At 38.2% G+C, this 16,401-nt stretch overlaps 1 protein-coding gene across 1 annotated transcript in view; it reads right to left on the bottom strand.

Moving 5' to 3' along the window:
• The window catches only part of LOC128642702 (uncharacterized), a 282,968-nt gene that overhangs the window by 144,537 nt on the left and 122,030 nt on the right, over positions 1-16,401 (bottom strand). Inside the window, exon 13 of the mRNA XM_053695480.1 lies at positions 14,995-15,065. Coding sequence (XP_053551455.1) covers positions 14,995-15,065 — 71 coding nt within the window. The remainder of the gene's footprint in view (positions 1-14,994; positions 15,066-16,401) is intronic.

Raw genomic sequence — 16,401 nt, 5'->3', positions numbered from 1 at the left:
CAGTATTTGAGATACTTCTTTCATAGCCAGAGGACTGTGAGTCCCTCCTTGATGATTGACATATGCCACGGATGTGACATTGTCCGTCTGAAAACAAATGAACGACTCTCTCTTTAGAAGAGGCCATGACTGAAGAGCTCTGAAAATTGCACGGAGTTCCAAAATGTTGATTGGCAATCTCACCTCCTGAGATTCACAAACCCCTTGTGCTGTCAGAGACCCCCAAACAGCTCCCCAACCTGTCAGACTTGCATCTGTTGAAATCACAGTCCAGGTAGGAAGAACAAAAGAAGCCCCCTGAACTAAACGATAGTGGTCTGTCCACCACGTCAGAGAGTGTCGTACAATTGGTTTTAAAGATATTAATTGAGATATCTTTGTATAATCCCTGCACCACTGGTTCAGCATACAGAGCTGAAGAGGTCGCATGTGAAAATGAGCAAAGGGGATCGCGTCCGATTCAGCAGTCATAAGACCTAGAATTTCCATGCATAAGGCTACCGAAGGGAATGATTGAGACTGAAGGTTTCGACAAGCTGAAACCAATTTTAGACGTCTCTTGTCTGTCAGAGACAGAGTCATGGACACTGAATCTATCTGGAAACCTAAAAAGGTTACCCTTGTCTGAGGAATCAATGAACTTTTTGGTAAATTGATCCTCCAACCATGTTCTCGAAGAAACAATACAAGTCGATTCGTATGAGATTCTGCTAAATGTGAAGACTGAGCAAGTACCAAGATATCGTCCAAATAAGGAAATACCACAATACCCTGTTCTCTGATTACAGACAGAAGGGTACCGAGAACCTTTGTAAAAATCCTTGGAGCTGTTGCTAGGCCAAACGACAGAGCCATAAACTGGTAATGCTTGTCTAGGAAAGAGAATCTCAGAAACTGATAGTGATCTGGATGAATCAGAATATGCAGATATGCATCCTGTAAATCTATTGTGGACATATAATGCCCTTGCTGAACAAAAGGCAGAATAGTCCTTATAGTTACCATTTTGAATGTTGGTATCCTTACATAATGATTCAATATTTTTAAATCCAGAACTGGTCTGAAGGAATTCTCCTTCTTTGGTACAATGAAGAGATTTGAGTAAAACCCCAGCCCCTGTTCCAGAACTGGAACTGGCATAATTACCCCAGCCAACTCTAGATCTGAAACACATTTCAGAAATGCTTGAGCCTTCACTGGATTTACTGGGACACGGGAAAGAAAAAATCTTCTTGCAGGAGGCCTTATCTTGAAGCCTATTCTGTACCCTTGTGAAACAATGTTCTGAATCCAAAGATTGTGAATCGAATTGATCCAAATTTCTTTGAAAAATCGTAATCTGCCCCCTACCAGCTGGGCTGGAATGAGGGCCGCACCTTCATGTTGACTTGGGAGATGGCTTTGGCTTTCTAAAAGGCTTGGATTTATTCCAGACTGGAGATGGTTTCCAAACTGATACCGCTCCTGTAGGGGAAGGATCAGGCTTTTGTTCCTTATTGTGACGAAAGGAACGAAAACGATTAGTAGACCTAAATTTACCTTTAGATTTTTTATCCTGTGGTAAAAAAGTTCCTTTCCCCCCAGTAACAGTTGAAATAATAGAATCCAACTGTGAACCAAATAATTTATTACCCTGGAAAGAAAGGGAAAGCAAAGTTGACTTAGAAGACATATCAGCATTTCAAGTTTTAAGCCATAAAGCTCTTCTAGCTAAAATAGCTAGAGACATATACCTGACATCAACCCTAATGATATCAAAAATGGCATCACAAATAAAATTATTAGCATGTTGAAGAAGATTAACAATGCTATGAGAATTATGATCTGTTACTTGTTGCGCTAAAGCTTCCAACCAAAAAGTTGAAGCTGCAGCAACATCCGCTAAAGATATAGCAGGTCTAAGAAGATTACCTGAACATAAGTAAGCTTTTCTTAGAAAGGATTCAATTTTCCTATCTAAAGGATCCTTAAAGGAAGTACTATCTGCCGTAGGAATAGTAGTACGTTTAACAAGAGTAGAGATAGCCCCATCAACCTTAGGGATTTTGTCCCAAAACTCTAATCTGTCAGATGGCACAGGATATAATTGTTTAAAAGGTTTAGAAGGAGTAAATGAATTACCCAAATTATTCCATTCCCTGGAAATTACTTCAGAAATAGCATCAGGGACAGGAAAAACTTCTGGAATAACTACAGGAGATTTAAAAACCTTATTTAAACGTTTAGATTTAGTATCAAGAGGACTAGATTCCTCTATTTCTAATGCAATTAAGACTTCTTTAAGTAAAGAACGAATAAATTCCATTTTGAATAAATATGAAGATTTATCAGCATCAACCTCTGAAACAGAATCCTCTGAACCCGAGGAATCATTATCAGAATCAGAATGATGATGTTCATTTAAAAATTCATCTGAAAAATGAGAAGTTTTAAAAGACCTTTTACGTTTACTAGAAGGAGGAATAACAGACATAGCCTTCTTAATGGATTTAGAAACAAAATCTCTTATGTTAACAGGAACACTCTGAGTATTAGATGTTGATGGAACAGCAACAGGTAATGTAACATTACTAAAGGAAATATTATCTGCATTAACAAGTTTGTCATGACATTCATTACAAACAACAGCTGGAGGAACAGATACCACAAGTTTACAGCAAATACACTTAACTTTGGTAGATCCAGCATCAGGCAGCGATTTTCCAGAAGTATCTTCTGATTCAGGGTCAATCTGAGACATCTTGCAATATGTAATAGAAAAAACAACATATAAAGCAAAATTGATCAAATTCCTTAAATGACAGTTTCAGGAATGGGTAAAAATGCCAGTGAACAAGCTTCTAGCAACCAGAAGCAAATAAACAATGAGACTTAAATAATGTGGAGACAATAATGACGTCCATATTTTTTAGCGCCAAAAAAAGACGCCCACATTATTTGGCGCCTAAATGCTTTTAGCGCCAAAAATGACACCACATCCGGTAACGCCGACACTTTTGGCACAAAAACGTCAAAAAATGACGCAACTTCCAGTGACAAGTATGACGCCGGAAATACAAAGAATGACGCAATAAAATGAAGCATTTTCAGCCCCCGCGAGCCTAACAGCCCACAAGGAGAAAAGTCAAATTTTTAAGGTAAGAAAAAAATTGATTATCCAAATGCATTATCCCAAATAATGAAACTGACTGTCTGAAATAAGGAATGTTGAACATCCTGAATCAAGGCAAATAAATGTTTAAACACAAATATTTAGAACTTTATATAAAAGTGCCCAACCATAGCTTAGAGTGTCACAAAAATAAGACTTACTTACCCCAGGACACTCATCTACATGTAGTAGAAAGCCAAACCAGTACTGAAACGAGAATCAGTAGAGGTAATGGTATATATAAGAGTATATCGTCGATCTGAAAAGGGAGGTAAGAGATGAATCTCTACGACCGATAACAGAGAACCTATGAAATAGACCCCGTAGAAGGAGATCATTGAATTCAAATAGGCAATACTCTCCTCACATCCCTCTGACATTCACTGCACGCTGAGAGGAAAACCGGGCTCCAACCTGCTGCGGAGCGCATATCAACGTAGAATCTAGCACAAACTTACTTCACCACCTCCATAGGAGGCAAAGTTTGTAAAACTGATTTGTGGGTGTGGTGAGGGGTGTATTTATAGGCATTTTGAGGTTTGGGAAACTTTGCCCCTCCTGGTAGGAATGTATATCCCATACGTCACTAGCTCATGGACTCTTGCTAATTACATGAAAGAAATGTGTATTGTTGGTATATTTATCTCAGCAGTAACCTCCAAGCATGTTGGAATGTTTGATTCTGAATTTTCCTAATTAATAATAATAAAATTATCGTCAATTTCGATATTAATATTCAATAACACTATAAAATATTTCTTAAATTCTGACCAGTTAATCTTCATGAACACATTGATTATATTTGTGCAGTAAACTGAATATCACTTATGACCAGGTATATATGTTAATTGATTATCACAATCTTAAAGTAATTTAGCACGCTATAAAAATCTTTGATCAATTAATATTCAATTACATCGTCTGGTACCTCTGTATTGTGGACACTTTATAATATGCAAATCTACCTTAAAGTGAATGTAAACTTTCACGAATGAGTGCCCGGTTTTTAAAAAATACTATTAAAAACAGGGGCACTTTCATTCATGAAACTTTACATTTCCCCGGTTTTGTTAAAATACTTACCTTTTCTTCTTGCAAGCCGGAGCAGCAATTTCCCCGCCGCTCGTCTCTTCATACGTCAGCAATGACGAATCCGGCTTCCTCCAATAACGGCTACCCCCCCAGAGCAAACATTTCCTTAAGCCACTCCGTGATTAGAGGAAGCCGGATTCTTCATTGCTGAGGTATAAAGAGACGGCGGGGGGTAAATATTTTAACAAAACCGGTGAAATGTAAACTTTCATGAATGAAAGTGCGCCTGTTTTTAATAATATTTTTTAAAACCTTGCACTCATTCGTGAAACTTTACCTTCACTTTAACTCAAAATGAATCACACTTAAATTTTACTAAAATAATTTATTAATAGCCAGAAATATTAACCAATTCAATCTATGGTTTATTTAACAACGTTTTGGACAGCGCATATATCCAAATCTCACAATGAAATCATAGCTTAACTCCCACAAATGTAATAGAATTTCCAGGAAATTATAATTCACTATTAGGCCAAAATAATCTTAGGTACTTCAATTAAACAACCAGAGATTTAACACAATATTATTAATTCAACATAAATCAATTAATATGGCATTACTTAAGTTCAATTTAACCACAATAATTAATGCAATTTTTAAAATATATCATAGTAGCTTCGATTTAACCTATGAACATTAAAATAATAAATCCTTTCCGCTTAATGAATTTACTTAGAACTAACGGCTAGATTTTACGAGTTTTGAGTGAAAAAGCAGCGTTATGGCTCTTTTTCACTACTGCTGGTATTATGAGTCTTGTCAGAATATCTGTACCGCACAATTTTTCGGCCGTAACGCAACGTAACTACCGCAGCTTTCAAAAAGTCATTTTTCAATGGGACTTCAATAGCACCGGTATTACGAGTTTGCCTTTCCAGCCAAAAACTGAGTGGTACAGCCTATAACTACAAGATCCATACCGTAAACTGAAAGTTAGTAGTGAGTTTTGCGCTGTAACATAAAACTCATAACTAAAGTGTTACAAAGTACAGTAACACCCATAAACTACCTATTAACCCCTAAACCGAGGCCCTCCCGCATCGCAAACACTAAAATAAAATTAACCCCTAATCTGCCACTCCTGACATCGCTGCCACTATAATAAACATATTAACCCCTAAACCGCCACGCTCCTGCATCGCAAGCACTAGTTAAATATTATTAACCGCTAATCTGCTGTCCCTAACATCGCCACAACCTACATTACTGTTATTAACCCCTAATCTGCTGCCCCAAAATCGCCGCTACTATACTAAAGTTATTAACCCCTAAACCTAACCCTAAGTCTTACCCTAACACCCCCTAACTTTAATGTAATTAAAATAAATCTAAATAAAACCTACTATTAATAACTAAATAATTCCTATTTAAAACTAAATACTTACCTATAAAATAAACCCTAAGCTAGCTACAATATAACTAAAAGTTACATTGTAGCTATCTTAGGGTTTATTTTTATTGTACAGGCAAGTTTGTATTTATTTTAACAAGGTAGATTAGTTAGTAAATAGTTATTACCTATTTACTAACTACCTAGTTCAAATAAATACAAATTTACCTGTAAAATAAAACCTAACCTATCTTACACTGACACCTAACCTTACACTACAATTAAATAAATTACATTAATTAAAAACAATTAACTAAATTACAAAGAAAAACAAAAACACTAAATTACACAAAATAAAAAAGAAATTATCAAATATTTAAACTAATTACACGTAATCTAACAGCCCTATCAAATAAAAAAATAAAATTAAAAAAAAAAACTAAACTAAACTGCCAATAGCCCTTAAAAGGGCCTTTTGCGGGGCATTGCCCCAAATAAATCAGCTCTTTTACTTGTAAAAAAAAATACAAACAACCCCCTAACAATAAAACCCACACAACCAAACCCCCCAAATAAAAACCTATCTAAAAAAACCTAAGCTCCCTATTGCCCTTAAAAGGGCATTTAACTCTTTTTCCACCCAAAGTCCCTAACCTAAAATTAAAAGCCACCCAATAAACCTTTTAAAAAAACCTAACACTAACCCCCAAAGATCCACTTACAGTTTATGAAGACCCGACATCCTCAACGAAGCAGCAGAAGTCCTCAGCGAAGCCGGCAGAAGTCTTCATCCAAGCGGGCAGAAGTCTTCATCCAGACGGCATCTTCTATCTTCATCCATCCGGCGCAGAGCAGCTCCATCTTCAAGACATCCGGCGTGGAGCATCCTCTTCTTACGACGGCGACTGAATAATGAAGGTTCCTTTAAGGGATGTAATCCAAGATGGCGTCCCTTGAATTCCGATTGGCTGATAGAATTCTATCAGCCAATCGGAATTAAAGGTGAAAAAAATCCTATTGGCTGATGCAATCAACCAATAGGATTGAACTTCAATCCTATTGGCTGATCCAATCAGCCAATAGGATTGAGCTTGCATTCTATTGGCTGATTGGAACAGCCAATAGAATGCAAGCTCAATCCTATTGGCTGATTGGATCAGCCAATAGGATTTTTTCACTTTTAATTCCGATTGGCTGATAGAATTCTATCAGCCAATCAGAATTCAAGGGACGCCATCTTGGATGATTTAAAGGAACCTTCATTCGTCGTTAGTCGTCGGAAAGAAGAGGATGCTCCGCTTCGGATGTCTTGAAGATGGAGCCGCTCCGCGCCGGATGGATGAAGATAGAAGATGCCGTCTGGATGAAGACTTCTGCCCGTATCGAGGACCACTTCTGCCGGCTTGGATGAAGACTTCTCCCAGCTTCGTTGAGGACTTCTTGCCGCCTCGCTGAGGACTTCTCCCGGCTTCGTTGAGGATGGATGTCGGCTCTTCAAAATTGTAAGTGGATCTCTTCAGGGTTTAGTGTTAGGTTTTTTTAAGGGTTTATTGGGTGGGTTTTATTTTTAGGTTAGGGTTTGGGCAGCAATAGAGCTAAATGCCCTTTTAAGGGCAATGCCCATCCAAATGCCCTTTTCAGGGCAATGGGGAGCTTAGGTTTTTTTAGTTAGGATTTTATTTGGGGGGTTGGTTGTGTGAGTGGTGGGTTTTACTGTTGGTGGGGTTGTTTGTTTGTTTGTTTTTTTACAGGTTAAAGAGCTAATTTCTTTGGTGCAATGCCCCGCAAAAGGCTCTAAAAAAAAAAAAAAAAAACTGCCAATAGCCCTTAAAAGTGCCTTTTGTGGGGCATTGCCCCAAATAAATCAGCTCTTTTACCTGTAAAAAAAAATACAAACAACCCCCCAACAATAAAACCCACACAACCAAACCCCCCAAATAAAAACCTATCTAAAAAAACCTAAGCTCCTCATTGCCCTTAAAAGGGCATTTAACTCTTTTTCCGCCCAAAGTCCCTAACCTAAAATTAAAAGCCACCCAATAAACCCTTAAAAAAAAACTAACACTAACCCCCAAAGATCCACTTACAGTTTATGAAGACCCGACATCCATCCTCAACGAAGCATCCATCCTCAACGAAGCAGCAGAAGTCCACAGCGAAGCCGGCAGAAGTCTTCATCCAAGCGGGCAGAAGTCTTCATCCAGACGGCATCTTCTATCTTCATCCATCCGGCGCAGAGCAGCTCCATCTTCAAGACATCCGGCGTGGAGCATCCTCTTCTTACGACGGCGACTGAATAATGAAGGTTCCTTTAAGGGATGTAATCCAAGATGGCGTCCCTTGAATTCCGATTGGCTGATAGAATTCTATCAGCCAATCGGAATTAAAGGTGAAAAAAATCCTATTGGCTGATGCAATGAGCCAATAGGATTGAACTTCAATCCTATTGGCTGATCCAATCAGCCAATAGGATTGAGCTTGCATTCTATTGGCTGATTGGAACAGCCAATAGAATGCAAGCTCAATCCTATTGGCTGATTGGATCAGCCAATAGGATTTTTTCACTTTTAATTCCGATTGGCTGATAGAATCAGCCAATCAGAATTCAAGGGACGCCATCTTGGATGATTTAAAGGAACCTTCCTTCGTTGTTAGTCGTCAGAAAGAAGAGGATGCTCCGCTTCGGATGTCTTGAAGATGGAGCCCGCTCCGCGCCGGATGGATGAAGATAGAAGATGCCGTCTGGATGAAGACTTCTGCCCGTCTCGAGGACCACTTCTGCCGGCTTGGATGAAGACTTCTCCCGGATTCGTTGAGGACTTCTTGCCGCCTCGCTGAGGACTTCTCCCGGCTTCGTTGAGGATGGATGTCGGCTCTTCAAAACTGTAAGTGGATCTCTTCAGGGTTTAGTGTTAGGTTTTTTTAAGGGTTTATTGGGTGGGTTTTATTTTTAGGTTAGGGTTTGGGCAGCAATAGAGCTTAAAGGCCCTTTTAAGGGCAATGCCCATCCAAATGCCCTTTTCAGGGCAATGGGGAGCTTAGGTTTTTTTAGTTAGGATTTTATTTGTGGGGTTGGTTGTGTGAGTGGTGGGTTTTACTGTTGGTGAGGTTGTTTGTTTGTTTGTTTTTTTACAGGTAAAAGAGCTAATATCTTTGGGGCAATGCCCCGCAAAAGGCTCTTTTAAGGGCTATTGGTAGTTTAGGCTAGGGTTTTTTTTATTTTGGGGGGGCTTTTTTTATTTTGATAGGGCTATTAGATTAGGTGTAATTAGTTTTAAATATCTGTTAATTTGTTTTTTATTTTGTGCAATTTAGTGGGGGTTTTTTTTTGTTTGTTTTTTTAATTTAGGTCATTGTAACAGGGGTGTGTAGATTTTTTATATCCACTGTAAATAGGCTTTTCTTAGATAAGATTCAAGTTTCCTATCTAAAGGATCTTTAAAATAAGTACTATCTTCCATAGGAATAGTAGTACGTTTAGCAAGAGTAGAGATAGCCCCATCAACCTTGGGGATCTTTCCCCCAAACTCTAAAGAAACTGCTGGCAAAGGATACCATTTTTTAAACCTTGAAGAATGAATAAAAGAAGTACCAGGCCTATTCCATTCCTTAGAAATCATATCAGAAATAGCGTCAGGAACTGGAAAAACCTCTGGAATAACCACAGGAGGTTTATAAACAGAATTTAAACGTTTACTAGTTTTAATATCAAGAGGACTAGTTTCCTCCATATCCAATGTAATCAACACTTCTTTTAACAAAGAACGAATATACTCCATTTTAAATAAATAAGAAGATTTGTTAGTATCAATATCTGAGGCAGGATCTTCTGAACCTGATAGATCCCCATAAGAGAAGGATAATTGCCGGTCATTTGAAATTTCATCAACTTTATGAGATGTTTTAAAAGACCTTTTACGTTTATTAGAAAGCGGGATGGCAGACAAAGCCTTCTGAATAGAATCAGAAATAAATTATTTAAAATTTACAGGTATATCTTGTGCATTAGATGTTGAGGGAACAGCAACAGGTAATGAACTACTACTGATGGATACATTCTCTGCATGTAAAAGTTTATCATGACAACTATTACAAACCACAGCAGGAGATAAAACCTCCACAAGTTTACAACAAATGCACTTATCTTTGGTAAAACTGTTATCAGGCAGCAGGGTTCCAACAGTGATTTCTGAGACAGGATCAGATTGAGACATCTTGCAAATGTAAGAGAAAAAAACAACATATAAAGCAAAATTATCAATTTCCTTATATGGCAGTTTCAGGAATGGGAAAAAATTCAAACTGCCTAGCCCGCTGATAGAGAAAAAAGGCAAGAGGCATATAGGAATGGGGTCTTAAATAATGAAAATATGTGGTGCCAAGTATGACGCACAACAAACAGAAAAAAAAATTTGGGGCCAAAAACGTCCGGAAATGACATACTCGTGTCACAGATGACGCCACCTTGTGAAGGACTCGGCGTCAACTAAGACGCTGGAAATTATGATTTTGCGTCAATGAATGTAACTTTGCGTCAAGAATGACGCAATAAACGTTGGCAATTTGCGCCCTCGCAAGCCTAATTCTGCCCGCGAATTTAAAAGACAGTCAATTTGGAAAAGAGACTATACCCCAGGTAAGAAATAAATTTTCATAAAAAAGCATTTCCCAGATATGAAACTGACAGTCTGCAAAAGGAAATATACTGAAAACCTGAATCATGGCAAATATAAGTACAATACATATATTTAGAACTTTATATAAATACATAAAGTGCCAAACCATAGCTGAGAGTGTCCTAAGAAATGAAAACATACTTACCAAAAGACACCCATCCACATATAGCAGATAGCCAAACCAGTACTGAAACGGTTATCAGTAAAGGTAATGGAATATAAGAGTATATCGTCGATCTGAAAAGGGAGGTAGGAGATGAATCTCTACGACCGATAACAGAGAACCTATGAAATAGATCCCCCGTGAGGAAAACCATTCACTGTACTCTGAGAGGAATCGGGCTTCAAAATGCTGAGAAGCGCATATCAATGTAGAAATCTTAGCACAAACTTACTTCACCACCTTCATAGGAGGCAAAGTTTGTAAAACTGAATTGTGGGTGTGGTGAGGGGTGTATTTATAGGCATTTTGAGGTTTGGGAAACTTTGCCCCTCCTGGTAGGATTGTATATCCCATACGTCACTAGCTCATGGACTCTTGCCAATTACATGAAAGAAACATCATATAGACATATATATATGATGTTTTTTACTGAAGATAAATAAAGTTCACCTTTTAAATTTAACACCCGGGATCCTCTTCATTTTTTGCCATCTCCTAGTTTGTCCGCCCACTGCCCAGCCCCAGACGCCCACAGCAGCTCCCATTGTCACGCTCTTCACTACTGCTGTCTACTCCTATCTGCGCCAGCCTCCAAATGTCCATAGCACACGCACTGATGCAAAAAATTCAAATAACATCTGATTATAGGCTGCATCTGATTATAGGCTGCATCTGATTATAGGCTGCACCCCTAATTTAAAGATTTTCATTAGGGGGAAAAAGTGCGGCCTATACTCGGAACAATACGGTATATACTTTTGGTGCATTTAATATCTAAACTGTTGTCATCCTGCAAAGAAGTTTAAACCTAGGAACTTGCAAATGCAGCTATAAAGAAGATCGTGTATCACCTGTCAAGACTGCACAAATTAAAATCATGCCTCTAAGTTTTTGATTGGGAGAGAACATTTGATAGGTGGAGCCCAATAGGACTATAAAGACACATTGGGGCCCATTTATCAAGCTCCAAACGGAGCTTGAAGGGCCGTGTTTCTGGCGACCACCAGAAACACCAGTTATGAAGCCGCGGTCTAAAGACCGCTGCTCCATAACCTGTCCACCTGCTCTGAGGAGGCGGACAGACATCGCGTTGATTGACACCTACTGCTAGCGGCCGGCCGCGAATCTGCAGGGGGCGGTATTGCACCAGCAGTTTACCAGAACTGCTGTCGGCATTTATCGATGTGCGGCGGACGTGATCCGCAATATCAGATCATGTCCGCTCGCAGGTTAGTAATTAGGCCCCATTATCTGAATCCAACAGTCATAAACTTTTGATAAAGGCGCAGGAAACAGTGCCGAAATGCTTAAACAAATCTATCTGAATCAGACACAAACTTGAAAGTGCACTTTTGCATAATCCACCCAAGATTGGAAGTTTGAATTACCCCTGCTATTCCCCTCTTTACTGGTTACCCGTCTGTTAGCCAATCACGAGAATCGGAATGATCACATGACCGCAATAGACGAGAGAGACGCAGAGACCAAACACGCTTGATGTTAGCAGCAAATTTGGAGTCCATATGCGGTCAGTAGAAAAGTGTTACTAGTGAGGCTGAAAACACACGTTTGGTAAGAGGTCTTGTAAGAGGGTTGGTGGGGTCGACTTTGTGCTTCTACTTATATAGTGACTTACAGGACTAGACGGTCTGGGATTTACCGGTGATTTAAAAGACTACCTGGCAATACACACCTTAAGGGCATACATTTATTTGTGCAGCTGAATACAAACTATTACAGGTGTCTACATGCTTACAGATGGATCTGTCATTTGATGGGCATTATTTATTTAACTCTCTTTTTTTACTAGTATTTGTAGCCACAATAAGACTAAGGGGTAGATTTATCATAGTGCGAGCGGACATGATAGAATGTAGCGTATCATGTCCGCTGCACATCGATATCTGCATTTATCATTGCACCAGCAGTTCAGCATTTATCGGTGTGCAGCGGACATAATACGTTACATTGTATCATGTCCGCTCGCACTATGATAAATCTACCCCCTAGACTCTAATTTATATATATATATATATAGATATACACACACATGGCAATGGACCTTCAATACCATGTCATTAAGAGTTTATAGAACATTCAGTAGAAGAAATAAAAACTGATCAGCTGTTCCCTGCACCAAGCAACGCTAAGGAATGTGCAATCCATCCTCACCAAAGGACTGATTTCCACTATTTCTATTGAGTAATTTCCCTGCATTTACACATCTGAATGAAAAGTTTAGTAAGTTTTTCCCCCCCCCATTAAATAATTACAAGAACTTGGAATGAATATTCTAGCAATCCGTACTAATAACCGTCTGATTTTCATGGTTAAAGTCTTGCTGGAAACGTTTAACTTCTCTTCAAATTTGATGTTAAACAAACATAAAACATAGGTCATGAATAGGAAGAATTTAGTATTTTTTTTAAAGTCTGAATTACTGATTTACTTTGGTAAAATTTATTTTTCTTTGTAAACATCCACGGCAATGTCGTCCAAAATTGTTGTTTTTTTAAAATGACTCCTGCGTGAGCTCTGGATTGGCTCACTAATCCGCTGGAAGGTGCCCAGTACCATGCGCTAGAACAAGCTACAGAGCTATGTTTGATACCATTAGATGTTTGTTCTTAGTGATACTATTTGGTACTTGTCACTGTTTTTTATGCTGCTTATTCAAATATATATTTATTTTTCCCCTGTTATTCTTTATAATATATAATATATATCTCTGATGAAGCGCATGTGCTCATGCGCGAAACGCATTAGATAGGAGCTTACCTTGTGCCTATTATAGAAGCCTGCTCCTGAATAAACCCTGTATATCTACTAAAAGACCCAGCGCTTCTCTTTCCTCGTTTCATATAATATAAGGCATAGATGCAATGTATTTATTTATTTTTATTCAGAAAACAGAACTGCAATACATATAAAATAAACAGACCTAGCTCTAATATGAATATTTGCTACAAAAATATAAGTTTGTTCTCAGTGTTTCTACCTTTTGATGCCGCCAGCAACCTACAAGTAAATTCGTTTTATGTTTATACAAAAATAAAAAGAGATCTTATTGATCCCATCGCTTACAGTTTTAGGGGAGAAATTGCAATTTTTATTCTTGTAAAACAGAACATGACATTTAAAAAAAACTAAATAATGTGCACACGAACTGTAAATAAAAGTCTTTCTGCTGTCTACTAGTTAGGTATACTGTAGAGTGTAAGTTCTTTAAAACAGGGCATGCTGCCTATATTAATGTGTTTTGTTTAGTCCGTTTTATATATCTGTATTTGCTTGTTTACCATGATTATGTGTCATTGTGTGACCCCACCCTGCAGTATCTGGTGGCACTATACAAATAACTGATAATAATAAACCGCTACACGACTGAGTTCTTGATGATCAGTAGGAGGTAGAGAATTAGCAACCACTGGTGTTGCATTAAAGGAACAGTCTACACCAGAAGTTTTATTGTTTTAAAAGATAGATAATCCCTTTATTACCCATTCCCCAGTTTTGCATAACCAACACAGTTATATTAACCTTTTAACGCCGTTATGCCGTTCTATTCCGTCATATTTACACTGGGCTTTAAAGCCGTTATGACGGAATAGAACGTCATATCAAACGGCTGTCCTGAAGCCTTCTGCGCTTCAAGGACTTGATCGCGGTCTGGAGGGCGTTCCTAGGGTTGTAGGGACGCCCTCCAGATGCGATCCAATAATTGAAATCTCGCGATCGTATGCACGATCGCGTAGTTTCAATTTGTCTACATCGGAACAGGTGTTCCGATGTAGACACTTTAACCCTGTCACGAAAGGGTTAATACACTTTTTACCTCTGTGATTACCTTGTATCTAAGCCTCGTCTGATAGCCCCCTGATCACATGACTTTTAGTTATTATATATTTACTTGCATTTTAGTCAATAAGTGCAGTGTCTACCACAAGCCGGTGCAGTGATCACAATGTTATCTATATGGCTCACATGAACTAGCAGTCCCCTGTTGTGAAAAACTAATAAAAAAGCATGTGATAAGAGGCTGTCTTTGATGGCTTAGAAACAGGCAGACATTTAGAGGTTTCAATGTTACAAAGTATATTAATATAACAATGCTGGTTGTGCAAAGCTGGGAAAATGGGTAGTAAAGGCTTTGGGGCCGAATTATCAACTTCCAAACGGAGCTTGATGCCCTGTGTTTCTGGCGAGCTTTCAGGGTTGCCAGAAACACAAGTTTCTCTATAACCTATCCGCCTGCTTTGAGGAGGCAGACAGACATCGTAGGAAATCAACCCGATCAAATACGATTAGGTTGATTGACACCCCCCGCTAATCTGCAGGGGTGGTATTGCACCAGCAGTTCACAAGAACTGCTGGTGTAATGATAAATGCCGACAGCGTACGCTGTCGGCATTTATCGATGTGCGGTGGACATGATACGCAATATCAGATCATGTCCACTCGCACAATGATAAATGGGCCCCATAATCTATCTTTTTAAACAATAACAATTTTAGTGTTGACTGTCCCTTTAAGTTTAGATAATAGCTGCAGGTCACACACAGTTCATTGACATTATGGCTTTTCTGAGGATTCAGATTCGTTGCTCCAACTTCTTAAGATTTTCTCTGCTTCTTCCAATGTTGTAGCCTCCTAAACACACAAAACAGGGCGTTAAAGCATTGGGGATATTTCTGTAAATGCTTCTCTGTTATTGCCTGTGCTGATCTAAACCTTCTTTCAATTTCCATTTTTTGTTTTTATAGATGAACTTTCTAGGTTTTTTTCTTGCAAACTGAGAGGTGTCAAGATTTATCAAAACACCCAAAACACTTAGGGGGTCGATTTATTAAGCAGTGGGTGTTGCATCGACGCCCCATCGTCTGCCAGAAACGGAAGTTAAGAAGCAGCAGCCGTAAGACCTCTGTTCCTTAACTTCGCTGCCACCTTTTAGGTGGTGAACTGAAAACATCCCGATCCGGATGATTGACAGCCCTTGCTAGCGGCCGATTGGCAGTGAATGAGCAGGGGGCGGCATTGCACAAGGATTTTACCTGTCTGATCCTACTGTACAGTTAATATGATTATATCTGATCCTACTGTACAGTTAATGTGATTATATCTGATCTTACTGTACAGTTAATATGATTATGTCTGATCCTACTGTACAGTTAATATGATTATATCTGATCCTACTGTACAGTTAATATAATTATATCTGATCCTACTGTACAGTTAATGTGATTATATCTGATCTTACTGTACAGTTAATATGATTATATCTGATCCTACTGTACAGTTAATATGATTATATCTGATCCTACTGTACAGTTAATATAATTATATCTGATCTTACTGTACAGTTAATATAATTATATCTGATCCTACTGTACAGTTAATATAATTATATCTGATCTTACTGTACAGTTAATATGATTATATCTGATCCTACTGTACAGTTAATGTGATTATGTCTGATCTTACTGTACAGTTAATATGATTATATCTGATCCTACTGTACAGTTAATATGATTATATCTGATCCTACTGTACAGTTAATATTATTATATCTGATCCTACTGTACAGTTAATATAATTATATCTGATCCTACTGTACAGTTAATGTGATTATATCTGATCCTACTGTACAGTTAATATACTTATATCTGATCCTACTGTACAGTTAATATGATTATATCTGATCCTACTGTACAGTTAATATGATTATGTATATGATTATATCTGATCCTACTGTACAGTTAATATGATTATATGTGATCCTACTGTACAGTTAATATGATTATGTCTGATCTTACTGTACAGTTAATGTGATTATATCTGATCCTACTGTACAGTTAATGTGATTATATCTGATCCTACTGTACAGTTAATATACTTATATCTGATCCTACTGTACAGTTAATATGATTATATCTGATCCTACTGTACAGTTAATATACTTATATCTGATCCTACTGTACAGTTAATA

This window comes from Bombina bombina, chromosome 12 (genome assembly GCF_027579735.1).
Source record: "Bombina bombina isolate aBomBom1 chromosome 12, aBomBom1.pri, whole genome shotgun sequence".
Taxonomy (NCBI): domain Eukaryota; kingdom Metazoa; phylum Chordata; class Amphibia; order Anura; family Bombinatoridae; genus Bombina; species Bombina bombina.
Note: the sequence above shows the minus strand (reverse complement) of the source record. Positions and strands in the feature narration are given on the sequence as shown.